This window comes from Rhinopithecus roxellana, chromosome 9, assembly GCF_007565055.1.
Source record: "Rhinopithecus roxellana isolate Shanxi Qingling chromosome 9, ASM756505v1, whole genome shotgun sequence".
NCBI classification, from domain to species: domain Eukaryota; kingdom Metazoa; phylum Chordata; class Mammalia; order Primates; family Cercopithecidae; genus Rhinopithecus; species Rhinopithecus roxellana.
Genome location: NC_044557.1, coordinates 59,108,634 through 59,124,468, shown reverse-complemented (window position 1 = coordinate 59,124,468; position 15,835 = coordinate 59,108,634). Strand labels below are relative to the sequence as shown.

The 15,835-nt window shown below is 41.5% G+C and overlaps 1 protein-coding gene across 2 annotated transcripts in view; it reads left to right on the top strand.

Moving 5' to 3' along the window:
* The window catches only part of C9H8orf37 (chromosome 9 C8orf37 homolog), a 32,437-nt gene extending 16,841 nt beyond the window's left edge, over positions 1-15,596 (top strand). The window contains exon 6 of one of the 2 annotated variants that reach the window (XM_010360635.2): positions 12,729-15,596. In XM_010360635.2, coding sequence (XP_010358937.1) covers positions 12,729-12,882 — 154 coding nt within the window. In that variant the 3' untranslated portion in view covers positions 12,883-15,596. The remainder of the gene's footprint in view (positions 1-12,728) is intronic. The other variant, XM_030937972.1, reaches the window with a different exon arrangement.
* Positions 15,597-15,835: the final 239 nt, after the last annotated feature.

The following is a 15,835-nucleotide window of genomic DNA, read 5'->3' as shown; positions in this document are numbered from 1 at the left end:
CAATGATGGAATTGCCTAACAAAGCATAAGCAATGCATGACTGTGTTTCTGTCATCCATCTCCTTCTCTCCATCTGCCTGCTGTCAGCCTAGATAAGGACATGTTACTTCTGGACAAGAATACAGAAGTAACCTCCTCACTGGTTTTTCTGCCTACAGTCTCTTCTTTCAGACCATCCTTCCCTTGTTCAGAATTAAAGCATAGCTCAGAGTATACCGTCCTACTGCTCAACACCCTTCCACTTACGGAATAATGTCCAAATTCCTTAGCATGGCGTTCACGACCCTCCATAATCCAGCTCCCATCCGTCCATCATCCAGCTTTGTCTTCCCACAATGTATATTTCACCTTTGAAAGATTTCATTTACATGAGAGTACTCAAGGCTCCCATTGCTTCTGACTTGGTACAACCTCTTTACCTCCTAGGATGCCTTCCCACCATTTGATCTACCTAAACCCTACCTGTCCTTCAGAGTAAAGTTCATCACATGTCTTCCATGATCCTTTCACCACTCTCTCAACTGGAAGAAAACTCTTCCCTTCCTGTGTATTCACGGTGCTTTGGACCTATTATATACTGTAATATAAAACTGAAGCTCTTAGGCTGGTGTATGACTACCTTTCTCCTTGTGGCTGAGATAATGTCTTGCTCATATTTATATAATTTGTACATTCTTATACACTTACAGAATACCTAATATCTTTAAGGTGTTACAAGTTATAAAAATATATTTGAACTTTACATTGACATTTTCAATTAAAAACTTAAAGCTAAAAATTAATACAGTATATTACCGCAGCACTTTTCAATAGCATAAAGAAAAGGGTAAGAGACTTTCCCCTACACCTCTTTTGGCAGCCATTCTTGGGTAAATCTATGAGTATACCCTAATTTAATAGTTGTTAAACTTTCTCACATCAAGAACCACTTTGAAAATCTTATGAAAACTTTGAATCCTCCTCATACATATATACACAATTCAAATATAAAAATACATGGAAAAATTATAACTTTAAAAATTTTAGAGTTTCCAATCCAAATAAAGCCTAATGTATTCCCAGAATCTGAGGTCAGGAACCCATACTTTTAGGCTTAGCCCACTTTTTACCCTATAAGTGGAAAAGTTGGCTTTTAATTACAGGTTGACTTTTCCTTTTCTGACTTTTCTAAACCCTCTGCTATTTACTATCTACAGTTAATCTAATAAGTGGCTAATAATCTCCATATGTCTCCAAGATGAAGCATGAATTTTTATAAAACTATCATAGGATAATAAAATGCATGTAACATCAAGACAGTGGAGAACACAGGCATAAAGTAAACTATGGATAACTTAGTTGGTACTTGAGGAACTTGCAGCAACTCAGAGTCATCAAGAACACCAGTTGGTTTACCCTAGATCTGTGGCAGCCTGGTTTTAAAATATATGTATTTTTAGATAAAACAGTGACAGCTAGAGGATTTATTATACTATTAAAAATAAACAAGTAGTCATTATTTAAATCAGTAGAAAATACTGTCTCGGTTTTCAAGACACTTAGGAATGTCTCTGGGAGATAAGAGAATGGAACAGCTAAAGAATAAGGCTGTCTCCACCATCAAGATATAAATCATTGATATTTATTTTGTACAGTATATTGGTGTTTACCTGTAGACATTATTCAGCAGCTAGTCTATGATACTCTTAGATACTGGGCTCATAAGATGAGAGGAACCCAGGGGAAGGGAGACATGGGCGGGGACAAGCATGTGAGCAGCAAGTTAGTAGAGACAATAGGGCCAAGAGCACTGATGGGAGGTGAGCCTTGGATAGGAAAAGGAAGACCTCTATGACTGAGAGGAAGCCAGCAAGGTACTGATGTGTTCAGGGAGAGCTTGCCAGGAAATTGAAGGCTTTCATACCTGGCGGCCTGGTTTTGAGAATGAAGATGTGATCTGCTGAAAATAAGGGAGTGGAGGAGTGTCCCGACCTGCAGGACAGTCGAACAGACCCTGGAAGGGGGAGTGGGAATGGAGGAGACAAGAAAACACGAGAAATGGAGACAAGACAAATAGCCTGATCAAATCTCGTTTATTGAGTGTAGGGTCATGCCTTATATAGGCTGGCAGGGGAAGAGGTTGGGCCAGGGCGGTGACAGGGGACCGGTCTTCTCAAATTACAGTCGCGCATGCGCCATGGGTTTGTACTTTTCCCGGGCACGGGATCGCGCCTGCGCCCTGGGCTGCATATCTTCCTGGGCGGGAAAATGTTTGCGCGCGCGCGGGAAAGGTTGGCGCGCGCGGGAACAGTTTTGGCGCGCGCGGGAAAAACTTAGGCGCGCGCGGGAAAAGCTTTGGGCGCGCGCGGGAAGGATTTGTAAATAAAGAAACTGGGAATGTGCCCTCTTGTCTCCGCTTTGCGGAGATCAAGCAACAGAGGTCGGCTAATTCCGGGCCTCATGGCTCCGGACAGGTCCCCCTTTTTTATATATAATTATGGCTAGAAGATTGTCCCTCGGGAACTGCGCCTGTCTTAGGTTGGAGTAATGCATCTCATCACTGGTACCTGTCATGGGATTAGGCAGTAGCTTATGACGGCCCTCCTGTCTTAGGTTAGTGAGAGATGATACTCTCTTACCCGTCATTGGCTGTCCAGTTCAGCGCACAGGGAAGGTGGTCATAATGGGTGTGAGTATGAACCACCGCAATCTTCTTGTTCTAGGCGATGATAATGGACCTGTATAGGCTTCGCTTGGATAGCCTCGACCTGTTGCTTAATGAATGTCATGAGCTTATTGAAGACCAAAGGTCCTATAGAGAGTAAGAGCAATAGGCAAAGCAGGGGGCCCAGGAATGGCATAAGATAGGGAAGGAGTCCGTGGAACCCAGTCCAAAACGGGTTATCGGTTATTTCTTTTCATCGTTTTTCTAGGTCTTCTTGTAGACGCCTGATTTTATCCCTGACGATCCCGGATTTGTTGGCATAGAAACAGCACTTCTCCTGTAAAGCCAAGCAGATGCCTCCCTGTTCTGCAGTTAGTAAATCTAGGCCTCTTCTATTTTGGAGCACTACTTCTGCCAGATAATCTACCTGATCTTGTAAATCTTGCATAGTACTTGAAATGGCCTGCATATCTGAGATCAATTGGCGAGACAATTTGGTGTATTGAGTAACAGAAACCCCTAGGCCTGTAGCCCCAGTTGCTCCGGCAGTAGTTATGCCTAATCCTGCAAGTAAGGGGATAAATTGTATTGCCCCTTTGTTTCTTCCTAAAAAGTGATCTATAGCTGGGATAGGCACAGGTTCATCTCCAGGGATAATGTCTATGTCAGGTAAAAGTGTGGCTAAGACACAGCGTCCTGTCCAGTTAGTAGGTAAATAGGTATAAGCCCTATTATTGCCACATATAAAAACCGAGCTGTTTGGGGCACACAGCGATTGGAAAATATTTACTATGGTGGAACAATTATTGAATTGATTGAATCCTACATCGAGGTCGTAAGTGTTATTAAGGGGAGGGGAGTAGATGCAAGAGGAACTAGGAAATTCTAAAGGCTGTACTTTAAGGGGAGGAATTATGGTGCAAGGGGTATTGGATGTATAATTTAAGTCATTGCTGGGTATGGCAAGAGGAACGGGATCTCCTGATTGCAGACACAGCCAGCAGTCATTAGCCAGACTAGAGTTGGAATTGTTAAGCAAGTTATGAGTAGCCGTGAGGAGGGCAAAGGTCTGGGCATCAATTTTCTCTTTCCCTCGGGCTTTGGGCAAGGCCAAGGGGTGGTAGTGAATTTCCGGGTACAGGGACCTTTGCAACTCTTCAAGTTTTTTGTATACCCTAATTTCTCGGACCTTGTCTTGTGGTCCTCCTCCATCAGAGGTGTGGAGAGGGGGTAAATATTCCAGCAGACAGGCTGTCCTACAATTCCAGTACAGCCAGCTGATATAAGGTTATTGGTACTTCCTACAACTGTAGGGACACTATTGGCCCCTATAGTAGGGGTTCTAGATCTTGTTAAGATAGCAGTATAGTATGTTTTACCGCCAGAGGTACATTCTAAATAAGTAGTGTAGCAGGAACTATGCATAGCAGTCTCAAATGTGTCACAAGGGCAGGTTGTGGTATCCCCTCCGCTAAATATTCTTGGGGTTGACACACACCTCCACTTAAGAGAGTCACTAGACAGGTATGCTGTGTAAGCGGAGCAGGACACAGCTGAGATGTATGTATTTGGAAGGGAGGTCACATATCCCCCCAAACAATCACAGGGCTTACCATATCGTTGTCGTATATATTTACGGGCCTCATGGGGATTACCAAAGCCGGCATATACCTGGAGTGCTTGGCAAATCAGCACCATGGTCCAGAGGGGCTTGTAGTTGAAGTTCATCTCTGCAATAGAGGAAAAGAGTACTCTCAGGGAGAAAATTACTCCCTGGATTGGTTATTGTTAGGTACCTGTCTTACCATTCGCTCTGGTAGCCATCTGGCTGCATCATGAGTTTGAGAAAAAACACAAACTGAGCCTCTTCCCCAGATTAACACTGGGTCTGGACCATGCCATGTGTTGTCTAAAGGGTCTTTCCATTTAACCGTGGCAAATTGTTTTTTGGACTCGGAATGCCAAAATCGATCGGCTGCTGATCTGTTCAGGTTGTCCAAATTTAAAAAATTTAAAATAAAAAGTGTGTGATTAAGGATCTTTCTAGGGGTGCCCTTAGTGGGGTACCATTCTCCCTTTTTTATTTTGTCAATGGTGGTTTTTAAGGATAGGTGTGCTCTTTCAACTATTCCTTGTCCTTGAGGGTTATAGGGAATTCCAGTAATGTGTTTTATTTGTAATTTAAGACAAAAGTCTTGAAAGGCTTTGGATGTATAGCCAGGACCATTGTCTGTTTTTAGTTGTTTAGGCTTTCCAACTATGGAAAAACAGTGTAGTAAATGAGCTATGACATGTTTGGTAGCTTCGCCTGTTTGTAGGGTGGCCAGTATAAATCCACTAAATGTATCTATATATACATGGATGTATTTTAAGTTACTGAATTCTGAATAATGAGTGACATCCATTTGCCAAATCATGTTGGGAACTAGTCCTCTTGGGTTAATTCCTAAGTGAGGGACTGGCAGGTATGTTATACAGGTCTGACATTGTTTAACTATTTGTCTTGCTTGTTCTCTAGTTATTTTAAACATCAGTCTCAAAGTTTGAGCATTAAGATGGTGTAAGGCATGAATAGCCTGTGCTTGGGCTAGGTTTGTATTTGTAGCTATGGCTACCGTCTTGGTTGCCATATCAGCCAGTTGGTTGCCCTGGGATAGAGGTCCTGGTAATCCTGAATGAGCTCTAATATGTCCAAGAAAGAAAGGTGTTGATCTGTCATGTATTAATTGTTGGCATTGTAAAAATAACTTGGCTGTGTCTGACACATGTTTGATTTGTGCTACGGTCTCAAGTAAAGGTATTGAGTGAGCTAAATATGCACTGTCAGTATAAATATTAAGGGCCTGATTAGGGAAGGCTGACAGCACTGCGATTAGGGCCTGCAATTCTACTAGCTGAGCTGAAGTATGGCTGGTTTTGAATTTAACAGTGGTGTCTGCAAAGGTATATGCAGCAGTTCCTGTGGATGACCCATCAGTGAATACTAATAAGGCATTGTCTAAAGGTGTTTTACTGATGACATGAGGGAAGACAAAAGCATGTAGCTTACAAAATTGAATAAGCTTGTTTGGCGGGTAATGGTTTTCTAAGTTACCGGCATAAGAGGCGCAAGCAATCGGCCACGTTTCAGTATTTTGCATCAACCAATGGATTTGTGGCTTAGAATAAGGTTGTATGATCGTAGAGGGTTCAATTCCAAAATATTTTTTGCTATTGTCTCTCCCTAGAATAATTAAATCTGCTATGGCATCATAATAGGGGAGTAATACCTTTTTGGGAGATGAAGGCAAGTGGACCCACATAATAGGGTTATTTTGCCAGAATAAACCAGTAGGTGTTAGTGTTGTGTTAAATATTAAAAGGGTTAATGGCTGTGAATAGTCTATGTTAGTAACAAATTGCTCAGCAATGGCCGCCTCTACTTTATTAAGTGATAAAAGAGCTTCTTTTGATAACGACCTAAGGGACTTAGGGTTGGGGTCACCTCTCAGGGTATCGAATAAGGGTTTTAAGTCTCCTGTGGTGAGTTTTAAGTAGGGCCGAAGCCAATTTATGTCTCCAAGGAGCTTTTGGAAATCATTGAGGGTTTGTAACTTATCTTTACGGATAACGGCCTTTTGGTTTGTAATTTTAGGTCCATTTATTTGAAAACCTAAATATGTATAAGGGTCTTGTAGTTGTATTTTTTTCTGGAGCTATTTGTAAACCCGCTGTGGTTAGTTCTTGCTTGAGTTGAGCAAAACACTGTAAAACTTGTTCTCCCATTTTTCCTGCTATAAGAATGTCATCCATATAGTGTATAATATACATTTGTTTCCATGTCTCTCTAACTGAGTGTATGGCTGTGGCCACATATTTTTGACACAAGGTGGGACTGTTGGCCATACCTTGAGGTAACACTTTCCATTGGTATCGTTTCATTGGTTCTTTGAAATTTACAGATGGTAAGCTAAAGGCGAATCGTTTTTGGTCAGTAGGATGAAGGGGAATTGTAAAAAAGCAATCTTTAAGGTCTATGATAATTTTAAAATATCCTTGAGGGATTGCTACCGGAGAAGGTAGCCCTGGCTGTAAGGCGCCCATAAGGACCATAGTAGCATTTACTGCTCTTAAATCTTGTAAGAGTCTCCGCTTTCCGGATTTCTTTTTTATGACAAATATGGGGATGTTCCAAGGAGAGTTGCTTTCTGTAATGTGTCCTGCCTCCAATTGTTCCTGCACTAACTGTTGGGCAGCGGCAAGCTTCTCATTGATTAGTGGCCATTGATCAACCCAAACGGGTTCATCTGACTTCCAAGTGATTGGATCAGCAAATTTTTGGGGTGCAGGCATGTCAATGGCCACGGTTAAAAATTTCCAAGCCCCCTTTTATCCAATTTTCCTATGGCTGGGATTGGCTGTAAAATGCCATCTTCTCTTTTTCCTAACCCTTTTCCAGGGTGGTAGCCCTGAGCCAACATTTGTGCACTGACTATATCATTTGGGCTACACATCATGACCCTCATTTGGGAGAGAAGATCTCTACCCCAAAGGTTAACAGGCAAATCAGGGATAACAAATGGCTTAATGAGACCGGAATTACTTTCTTGATTTCTCCAGGTGAGGTATTTGGAACTTTGTCTAGGGTTATTACTTTGCCCGATTCCTTGTAAATTTGTTAAGGTCTCTGAAGTGGGCCAACTGGAGGGCCAATCTTGTTGTTTAATAATTGTTACATCGGCCCCTGTGTCTATCAGTCCTGTAAATAACTTTCCGTCTAGCCACAAGGTGAGAGAGGGTTTTTCATTAGTAATGGGCTGTACCCAGTAGATGTCTGAGGATCCGAATCCTCCCTTTCCCCTTAGGGACGGTTGGACTTTATTAGCTGTTTTTAGCAATGGTAACAGGAGTAACTGTGCTATTCTATCCCCTTGAGGAATGATAATGATGTTGTCAATAGCCTTGGCCATGATTTTGATTTCTCTTATATAATCACTATCCACTATTCCTGGAAAGACCTGTAGGCCTTTCATGGTGACGCTGCTTTTCCCTAGGATTAATCCAAACATGTTTGAGGGTAGGGGTCCATATATACCCGTACTTAGGGCCTGAGGTCCCATTTCAGGGGTTAATACTGTGTGGGAGGTGGAACAGAGGTCCAATCCTGCGCTTCCTGGGGTTGCTCTACTAAGCTGTGAAACGGATTGTTGTTGGTTGGTACAAAACTGACCACCCCATAAGCTTGTTTCGGGGCCTGGGGCCGGCCCCTCAATCCGTTTCCCTGTTGAGGTGTTAGGGGATTTCCTTGATTGTCAATTTTAGATTTACATTCGTTGGACCAATGTTTTCCTCTTTTACACCTAGGGCAGAGGCCTGGAGCTTTTGCCTCTAAGGTCTTAGCTAGCTCTCCCTTACAATCCCTAGTGAAGTGTCCCATTTTTCCACACTTGAAGCACCCCTCTTGCTATTCTTATTTTTACTGGCGAGGAAGTCTTTTACGGTTTGTCCACTAAAGGCAGCAGCCATAGCCAAACCCTGTTGATATGAGGGCCCTATGTCTGAACAGAGGCGGATGTAACCTGTTAAGTCTGTTTTCTTTCTATAAGGTCTGATTGCTGCCTGACAAGCCGGGTTAGCGTTTTTGTAAGCTAGCTGTTTTACGTAATCCACCCCTGCCTCAGCATTTCCAAATATTCTGCTGGCCGTGGTTAAAAGTCTATGTACAAAGTCTGCAAAAGGCTCATCAGGTCCTTGTTTGACCCCCATGAGCGAGGCTCCTGGATCCCCCTTAACAGGAAGTTTTCTCCAGGCTTTGGTAGCCGCTGCTTGGATTTGAGAAAACAGTCCAGGATCATACTGCATCTGAGCATCGGTTTCTGTGTAATTACCCGAGCCAGTTAGCATATCAAAATCCCAACGATTTCCGGCTTGTTGGTTTCTCTTGGCCGTATCTCTACAATTTTCATAAAATTCTGACTTCCAAATCAGATGGTCGCCTCCAGAAAGAACTGCTCTAACTAAGGTATTCCAATCTATGGGAGTGAGCCAATTTTCGGCCACAGATTCGACTATGGCCAGGGTGTACGGGGCAGTAGCTCCGTATTGCGAGACAGCAGTTTTTAGTTCTTTTATTACAGTAAATTCAAACCCATTGTGGTGTCTCCAGGCTCGACCCTGCGCATCTGTAGTTTCCGTTACTGGAAAAACATCTCGAGGAGAGGAATCCTCCCTATCCCTACTACCAAGCGACCTTCCTTTTGGGACATGCTGTCCGGGTCTCTGAGGGTGAGAGGGTTTCTCTATTCCTTTAGGGTATTGAATGCTCTCACTTCCTGTCCTTAATTTCTGCAATCTAGTGATTAAAGACTGATGTAGTTCTCCGAGCTTTATTTGCTCTTCAAGCTGTGCAATTTTTTCTCTAAGCTCCTCTTTTGGGTCTATTACTGCCATAACTGCGGGGGCAGAAGCCTTATTATAGGGAGGGGGATAAGTAAGAGTTTGTGGCCAGTCAGAATTATAATATTTTGCTGCCCCTTCCTCCAAATTATCCCAGTTTACTTCTGAAGGGTTAAGGTTATTTTTACTTTTGCTTTCATTAGTTGTAGGTAAAACTGGGTATTTTTTGAACTTTTCCTTATTTGATGTTTCTATATTTGTCATTGAGGGGACCCCAGCCTCTTCCTCGTCGCTTTGTAGCGATATAAGGTCTATTTCTTTATTAGGTATAGATTTTTCGAGGTCGGTTTGGGAGCTGCCTCTTAATATTTCCTCAGTCTGAGTAACCACCGCCATTACCTCAGGATCTTTTTCTTTTTCCTTTTTATCTATTATATCTCTGATTAGATTCCAATAAGAAAAAGCTGTCACTGGAACCTTTTCTGGTCCAAAAGTACTATAGTAATCTTGAAAACAGTCTCCCACTCTACGCCACCTCTTTACGTCAATGGTCCCTTCTTGTGGAAACCGAGGGCAGGTTTCTTTTACAAAATCAAAAAACTTAAACAAATCATTACTTTTAACCTTTACTCCTCGTGTTTTTAAAGCCTCTTTTAATTGCCCTACCTAAATTTGATGCTGGCTTAATTCTTGTCCCATAATCAGACACTGTTACTCACCTCTGGTTCCAACGCGGCAGGCTCCCACGACGTCCGGAGGAATTTCTTTCCACTTTCACTTTCGGCCGACTTTAGTGCCTTCTTCCTCACTTTTTCCCCCGTGTCCAGGTCCCTGCTCGGGCGCCAGGTGTCCCGACCTGCAGGACAGTCGAACAGACCCTGGAAGGGGGAGTGGGAATGGAGGAGACAAGAAAACACGAGAAATGGAGACAAGACAAATAGCCTGATCAAGTCTCGTTTATTGAGTGTAGGGTCATGCCTTATATAGGCTGGCAGGGGAAGAGGTTGGGCCAGGGCGGTGACGGGGGGCCGGGTCTTCTCAAATTACAGTCGCGCATGCGCCATGGGTTTGTACTTTTCCCGGGCACGGGATCGTGCCTGCGCCCTGGGCTGCATATCTTCCTGGGCGGGAAAATGTTTGCGCGCGCGTGGGAAAGGTTGGCGTGCGCGGGAACAGTTCTGGCGCGCGCGGGAAAATCTTAGGCGCGCGCGGGAAAAGCTTTGGGCGCGCGCGGGAAGGATTTGTAAATAAAGAAACCGGGAATGTGCCCTCTTGTCTCCGCTTTGCGGAGATCAAGCAACAGAGGTCGGCTAATTCCGGGCCTCATGGCTCCGGACAGAGGAGGATGTGGAATAATCACTGAGGAAACCAGAAGTGGACAATGACCAAAGACAATTTAAATGTTACACAGTGGAATGCTGTTCAGTTGTTTTATTGTCCTGTTTTACAGATGAGAGAAGTAAATGTATCCTAACTTTGAGAAATTTTAGAGCTTTTTTTTTTTTTGAGATGGAGTCTCGCTGTGTTGCCCAGGCTGGAGTGCAGTGGCGCAAACTCAGCTCACAGCTCACTGCAAGCTCCACCTCCTGGGTTCACGCCATTCTCCTGCCTGAGCCTCCCGAGTAGCTGGGACTACAGGTGCCCGCCACTACGCCCGGCTAATTTTTTGTATTTTTAGTAGAGACGGGGTTTCACTGTGTTAGCCAGGATGGTCTCGATCTCCTGACCTTATGATCCGCCCACCTCAGCCTCCCAAAGTGCTGGGATTACAGGTGCGAGCCACTGCACCCGGCCTTTTTTTTTTTTTTTTTTTTTTTTGAGCCAGTCTCACAAGCCAGGTTGCCCAGGCTAGAGTGCGTGCTGCAATTTCAGCTCACTGCAACCTCCACTTCCTGGATTCAAAGGATCCTCCAGCCTCAGCCTCTCGAGTAGCTAGGAATACAGGTGTGCGCTACCACATCCAGCTAATTTTGTAGAGATGAGGTCTCACCATGTTGCCCATGCTGGTCTCGAACTCCTGAGCTCAAGTGGTCCACCCACCTTGGCCCCCCAAAGTCAAGATTACAGGCATGACCCCCCACAGCCAGACAAGTTTTAGAACATTCTGAAAGAAGTGTAAGTTATACTTACCACCTTGCCACAACAGCTGAAGAAAATGCTTTTATTTTTCTATTAAATCATGTGTTTTCTTTAAGGAATGGAATGATTTTTCCCTAAGCTTTTAAGATATGTGCATTTTAAAAAGCATTTTAAATGTCATAATTAGATCCCTGCCTATTCATGATTCCTAATCCTAAAATCTCTAAGGATTCAGTCAAGTATCAAATGTTAAGTTTTCAAAATATTTTGCAGATCAAATAAAGGACATTTTTCCTCAACAACCTAGTTTTGGCAGGGTTTTTTTCTTTCTGTTAAAATTTAGATTATTCATTTCTTCCCTTAGCTAAGTCGTTTAGCTGGTCAGTCTGTTTCCTGAAGCCAGACAGTTGGCTTGGAAAATCTCTCAGGTTTTGTGAGGTTCTAACCTTCTAAATTGTGCCTGAATTTTGTACAGTGTAATACTGAATGTGGTGCCCATTGACCAGCAGAGGGCACTTTGTAGCCTGCCTTCTGTTGTAGTGATAGCCACAAGTAGTGGTTAGGTACTGTCTCTCTTTTTCCGGTATTCATACTGTATTTCGTCCTTTCACTTTGTATTTTTTCATCATTTTTAAAATTTTTTTCCATTTTTCTTTGCCATGGAATGTTTATATGAACTCATTACATGGATTATCATGAAATCACAATTTTTTATTAATTAAACTTCTGTAGTCTTTTTTTATAATAGTATCAAATCCAGTGGTTATCATTTTTACGGTGGCCCTACTTGTTGATTTAATTATTTCAACATTATTAATATTTATTTCAGGATAGACTTTTTGTTGCTGATAGTATGAGTAAATAGATCATTGAAACTAATGAAAATTTTCTATAGTTAATTCATCAGAAACCTATGATCTTTATACCTCTGATGTTCTCTCAACTTGCCATATTGCAGGCTTTTAAAATACGGCATAGGTGAGTACCTGAGGTAGGAGATGAACCACCATCCTTTCCATCCTATTTTCATATTATTTCATCTCTAATAGGATGTTCATAATTCTTCAGCCCTTTAGGTTATTGTATTCCACAACAGTCAATAAACTAGCCTAGAGAATTGCCATAAAAAGTACAGATTATCAAAGAAATGCCATCAGAAAGAGAACACCAAAGCATATCATCTAATGTTAGTGTGAGGGGATCTTGATTGTTTAGTGTTCGGATACTGGGAAAATAAGAAAATAGGCTGGGCACCATGATTCATGCCTGCAATCTCAGCGCTTTGAGAGGCTGAGGTGGGTGGATCACTTGAGCCCAGGAGTCTGAGATCAACATGGACGACATACTGAGACCTCGTCTCTACAAAAAAAAATTTTAAGCTGAGCATAGTGGCACATGCCTGTGGTCCCAGCTACTTGGAAGGCTGAGGTAGAAGCCTGGGAGGTCAAGGCTGCAGTGAGCCATGATCGTGTCACTGCACTGCAGCCTGAGTAACAGTGAGACTCCTTAAAAAAAAAAAAAGAAAAGAAAAGAAAAGAAAGCAATGACCTTTTTAAAAAAAAAAATTTTTTTTTAATCATTAAGCACTGAACAAAGGCACTATGCTAAAACTTTCCTGTTTTACTGATAGGAACAACATGCCAGAATTCCACAAATTAAAAGCTAAGTTGGTAAAGAAGAAAGGAACACGGGCATATGCCTGCCAGTGTAGCTGGAGAACTATTGAAGAAGTGACTGACCTTCAGACAGATCATCAGCTTCGCTGGGTTTGTGGTAAACATTAAGAATGCAGACTCCACATTCAGACAGATGCATCCATGAGAGCGGTCTCCATGAATCATCATCATATTTAGACAATAGTCCCTAACAATACCAGTCCCTGTGGGAAAAAGCAGTGAATTTTACTGATACAACTACATACAGTTTTGAAGACCAAATGGACTAAGGAAGATAATGTATTCTAACACTCTGGAATTATTCCTGATATATGGATGTTTCACTTTCTACATTCTTTACTAATGTGACAGGCATCTACATTCTTTATTAATCTGTCTTCTGTTTAATGGAGGTTTGATTATGGAGTTCCATACAAATGTCTAGTTTTTCATTAGCAGCTGCAATATTGATTGCTAATACATTTAGCAAAACATTCCCCCACTTGTAGCAGTTAAAGTGGATAAAGCCAGCCAGGGCAAAGAGGTCATTTAGGAGTGTCTACAACACTTCCTCCAGTCAGATCTCTTGTTACCAAAGATCATAATTTAGACATGGCAGAAACCAAGTGATCAGTGGCTAACGGAAGGGTATTCAGGAGTAGTTACAGGTATTTTGCAAAAACACTGCCTCATAGCTGATCTTACCTCATCAACTCAAAGCAATGTTATGCACAATATTAAATATATGTTACCAGTTTTAGCTTATTTTTCCCTCTTTTGTTCATTTAACTATCAAAAGTTATTTTCTATTTTGAAACCCAATAATATATAAAAAGAGTCTGATGCATCCAAAATCATAAAAATCCTAATACGTACAGGTTATTGTTGGATTTTCCAAGTGCTTTCTATCCTTTAATGCCTAAAACTCCATCAAATGAAGTAAACAACAAGTAATATAATTTTTCAGGCAGCCTGTGGACTTTTCTGACAGGATCAGGTTAACATATCGTTTATTAGGTGAGTAAGTGAAAAGACAAAGCATAACTGAACCAGCAGGTAACCTATTGGGCTTCTTCCTGACATCACTGAGATCCGAGGAGCCCTACAATAGCAGCACATTCAGGAAATCAGATCCCTCAAAATTTCTAGTTCCCAACCCCATTGAGAGATTTTTGAGAGCTTTCCAATCTGCCACAAACCCTCTGCTACATATGTACTATATAGTTTAAATGTGTGATACAGAGCACACTGAAAGGGAGTAACCGAAACAAAGTTATAATCTTCTTAGTCTTATGCTAAATTTATTCCAACCACCCTACTGAAGGGAGGAAGATCTGATCATTAGAATCCTTTTCCTAGCCATGACATATTTACATACTTGTAAAATTTACTGTAGTAAGTCTAGCATTGCAACAGAATAGATCTTATAATGGCCAATCCTAATACTTTTGTATTAAGGATACCATGACAGACTAAGCGTGGTGGCTAACGCCTGTAATCCCAGCACTTTGGGAGGCTGAGGAGGGCAGATCAGCTGATGTCAGGAGTTCAAGACCAGCCTGGCTAACATGTTAAAACACCATCTCTACTAAAAATACAAAAATTAGCTGGGCGTAGTGGTGCATGTCTGTAATCCCAACTACTCGGGAGGCGGAGGCAGGAAAATTTCTTGAACCTGGAAGGCGAAGGTTGTGGTGAGCCAAGGTTGCACCACTGCGCTCCAGCCTGGACAACAGAGTGAGACTCCATCTCAAAAAAAAAAAAAAAAAAAAAAAAAAAAAAGGATATTATGACAGATTTTATCTTTTAATAAAAATGTATTATATCCCAAAAGTTTTATCTACATGTAATTGAGTCAGAAACCTAGGGGAATGTTGATTGAAGTCAACTGCTGGAAAAAAATACCAGAGCAACAAGATCCACACATTCAAAACCGTGTAGAATTTGACACATTATTCATAATGGTGCAATTCTTTTTTATTCCAGTAAGCAAATTTACTAAATCACTAATTTGAAAAAAAATTTTTTTGAGACAGTTTCGCTCTGTTGCCACTTTGGAGTGCAGTGGCGCAATCTTGGCTCACTGCAACCTCTGCCTCCCAGATTCAAGTGATTCTCCTGCCTCAGCCTCCCGAGTAGCTGGGATTACAGGCGCACACCACCAAGCCCAGCTAATTTGTGTATTTACTAATTTAGTAGAGACAGGGTTTCACCATGTTGGCCAGGATGGTCTCCATCTCCTGACCTCGTGATCCACCCGCCTCGGCCTCCCAAAGTAACCTACATTGCCTCTACATTGAAGGGACAAAGTTGTCCTGTTTTTTTTTCCCTTTTATTATTTCATTATAACTCTCCTAAAACATACATACATTGCCTATGTTTGGCATTCCATAACATAATAATTATAATAATCCCCCAATGTCAGAAATGTATGTGTGAGTTCCCATTTTTATTGGCAATTTATAAGCTTTTTAATATTGTACTATTTAAAACTAAAATGTAGAAAGAATATTATGTTTATATACAGTCAGATAAATTATTAACTTGTAATTTAAGCTGAAAATGAAACTATTTTAGTATCAGTAGAAGAAAAGTATAGTTTCTAATCATCTATAATTTTAAAATGCAAAGCCTATAAAACTTTCAAGATGTTTTGCCTATTTGTTTTTTAATATTTATAATAATTTTCTGTCTTTAGCAAGTAACTATTGTTAAGCCAGGTAACTTCTGTATTTGAACTGTATTTTACTCTCAGACCGTCATCCTGCCTAGAAATGAGTAATAAATAATTACTCTGTGTTATTTACTTCTTTTATTTTATAGTAAAATATTCATTTGGATGGGTATTAATTTGAAATCATTTTGATGATTTTTTTTTTTTTTTTGAGACAGAGTCTCTCTGTTGCCCAGACTAGAGTGCAGTGGTGCAATCATAGCTCATTGCAGCCTTGAACTCCTGAGCTAAAGTGATCCTCCCACATCAGCCTCCCAAAGTGCTGGGATTACAGGTGTGAACCACCATGCCCAGTCAAAAAAAATTGTTTTAGTGTCAACAGAAAAGTTTCCAAGCATCCAGTTAAAC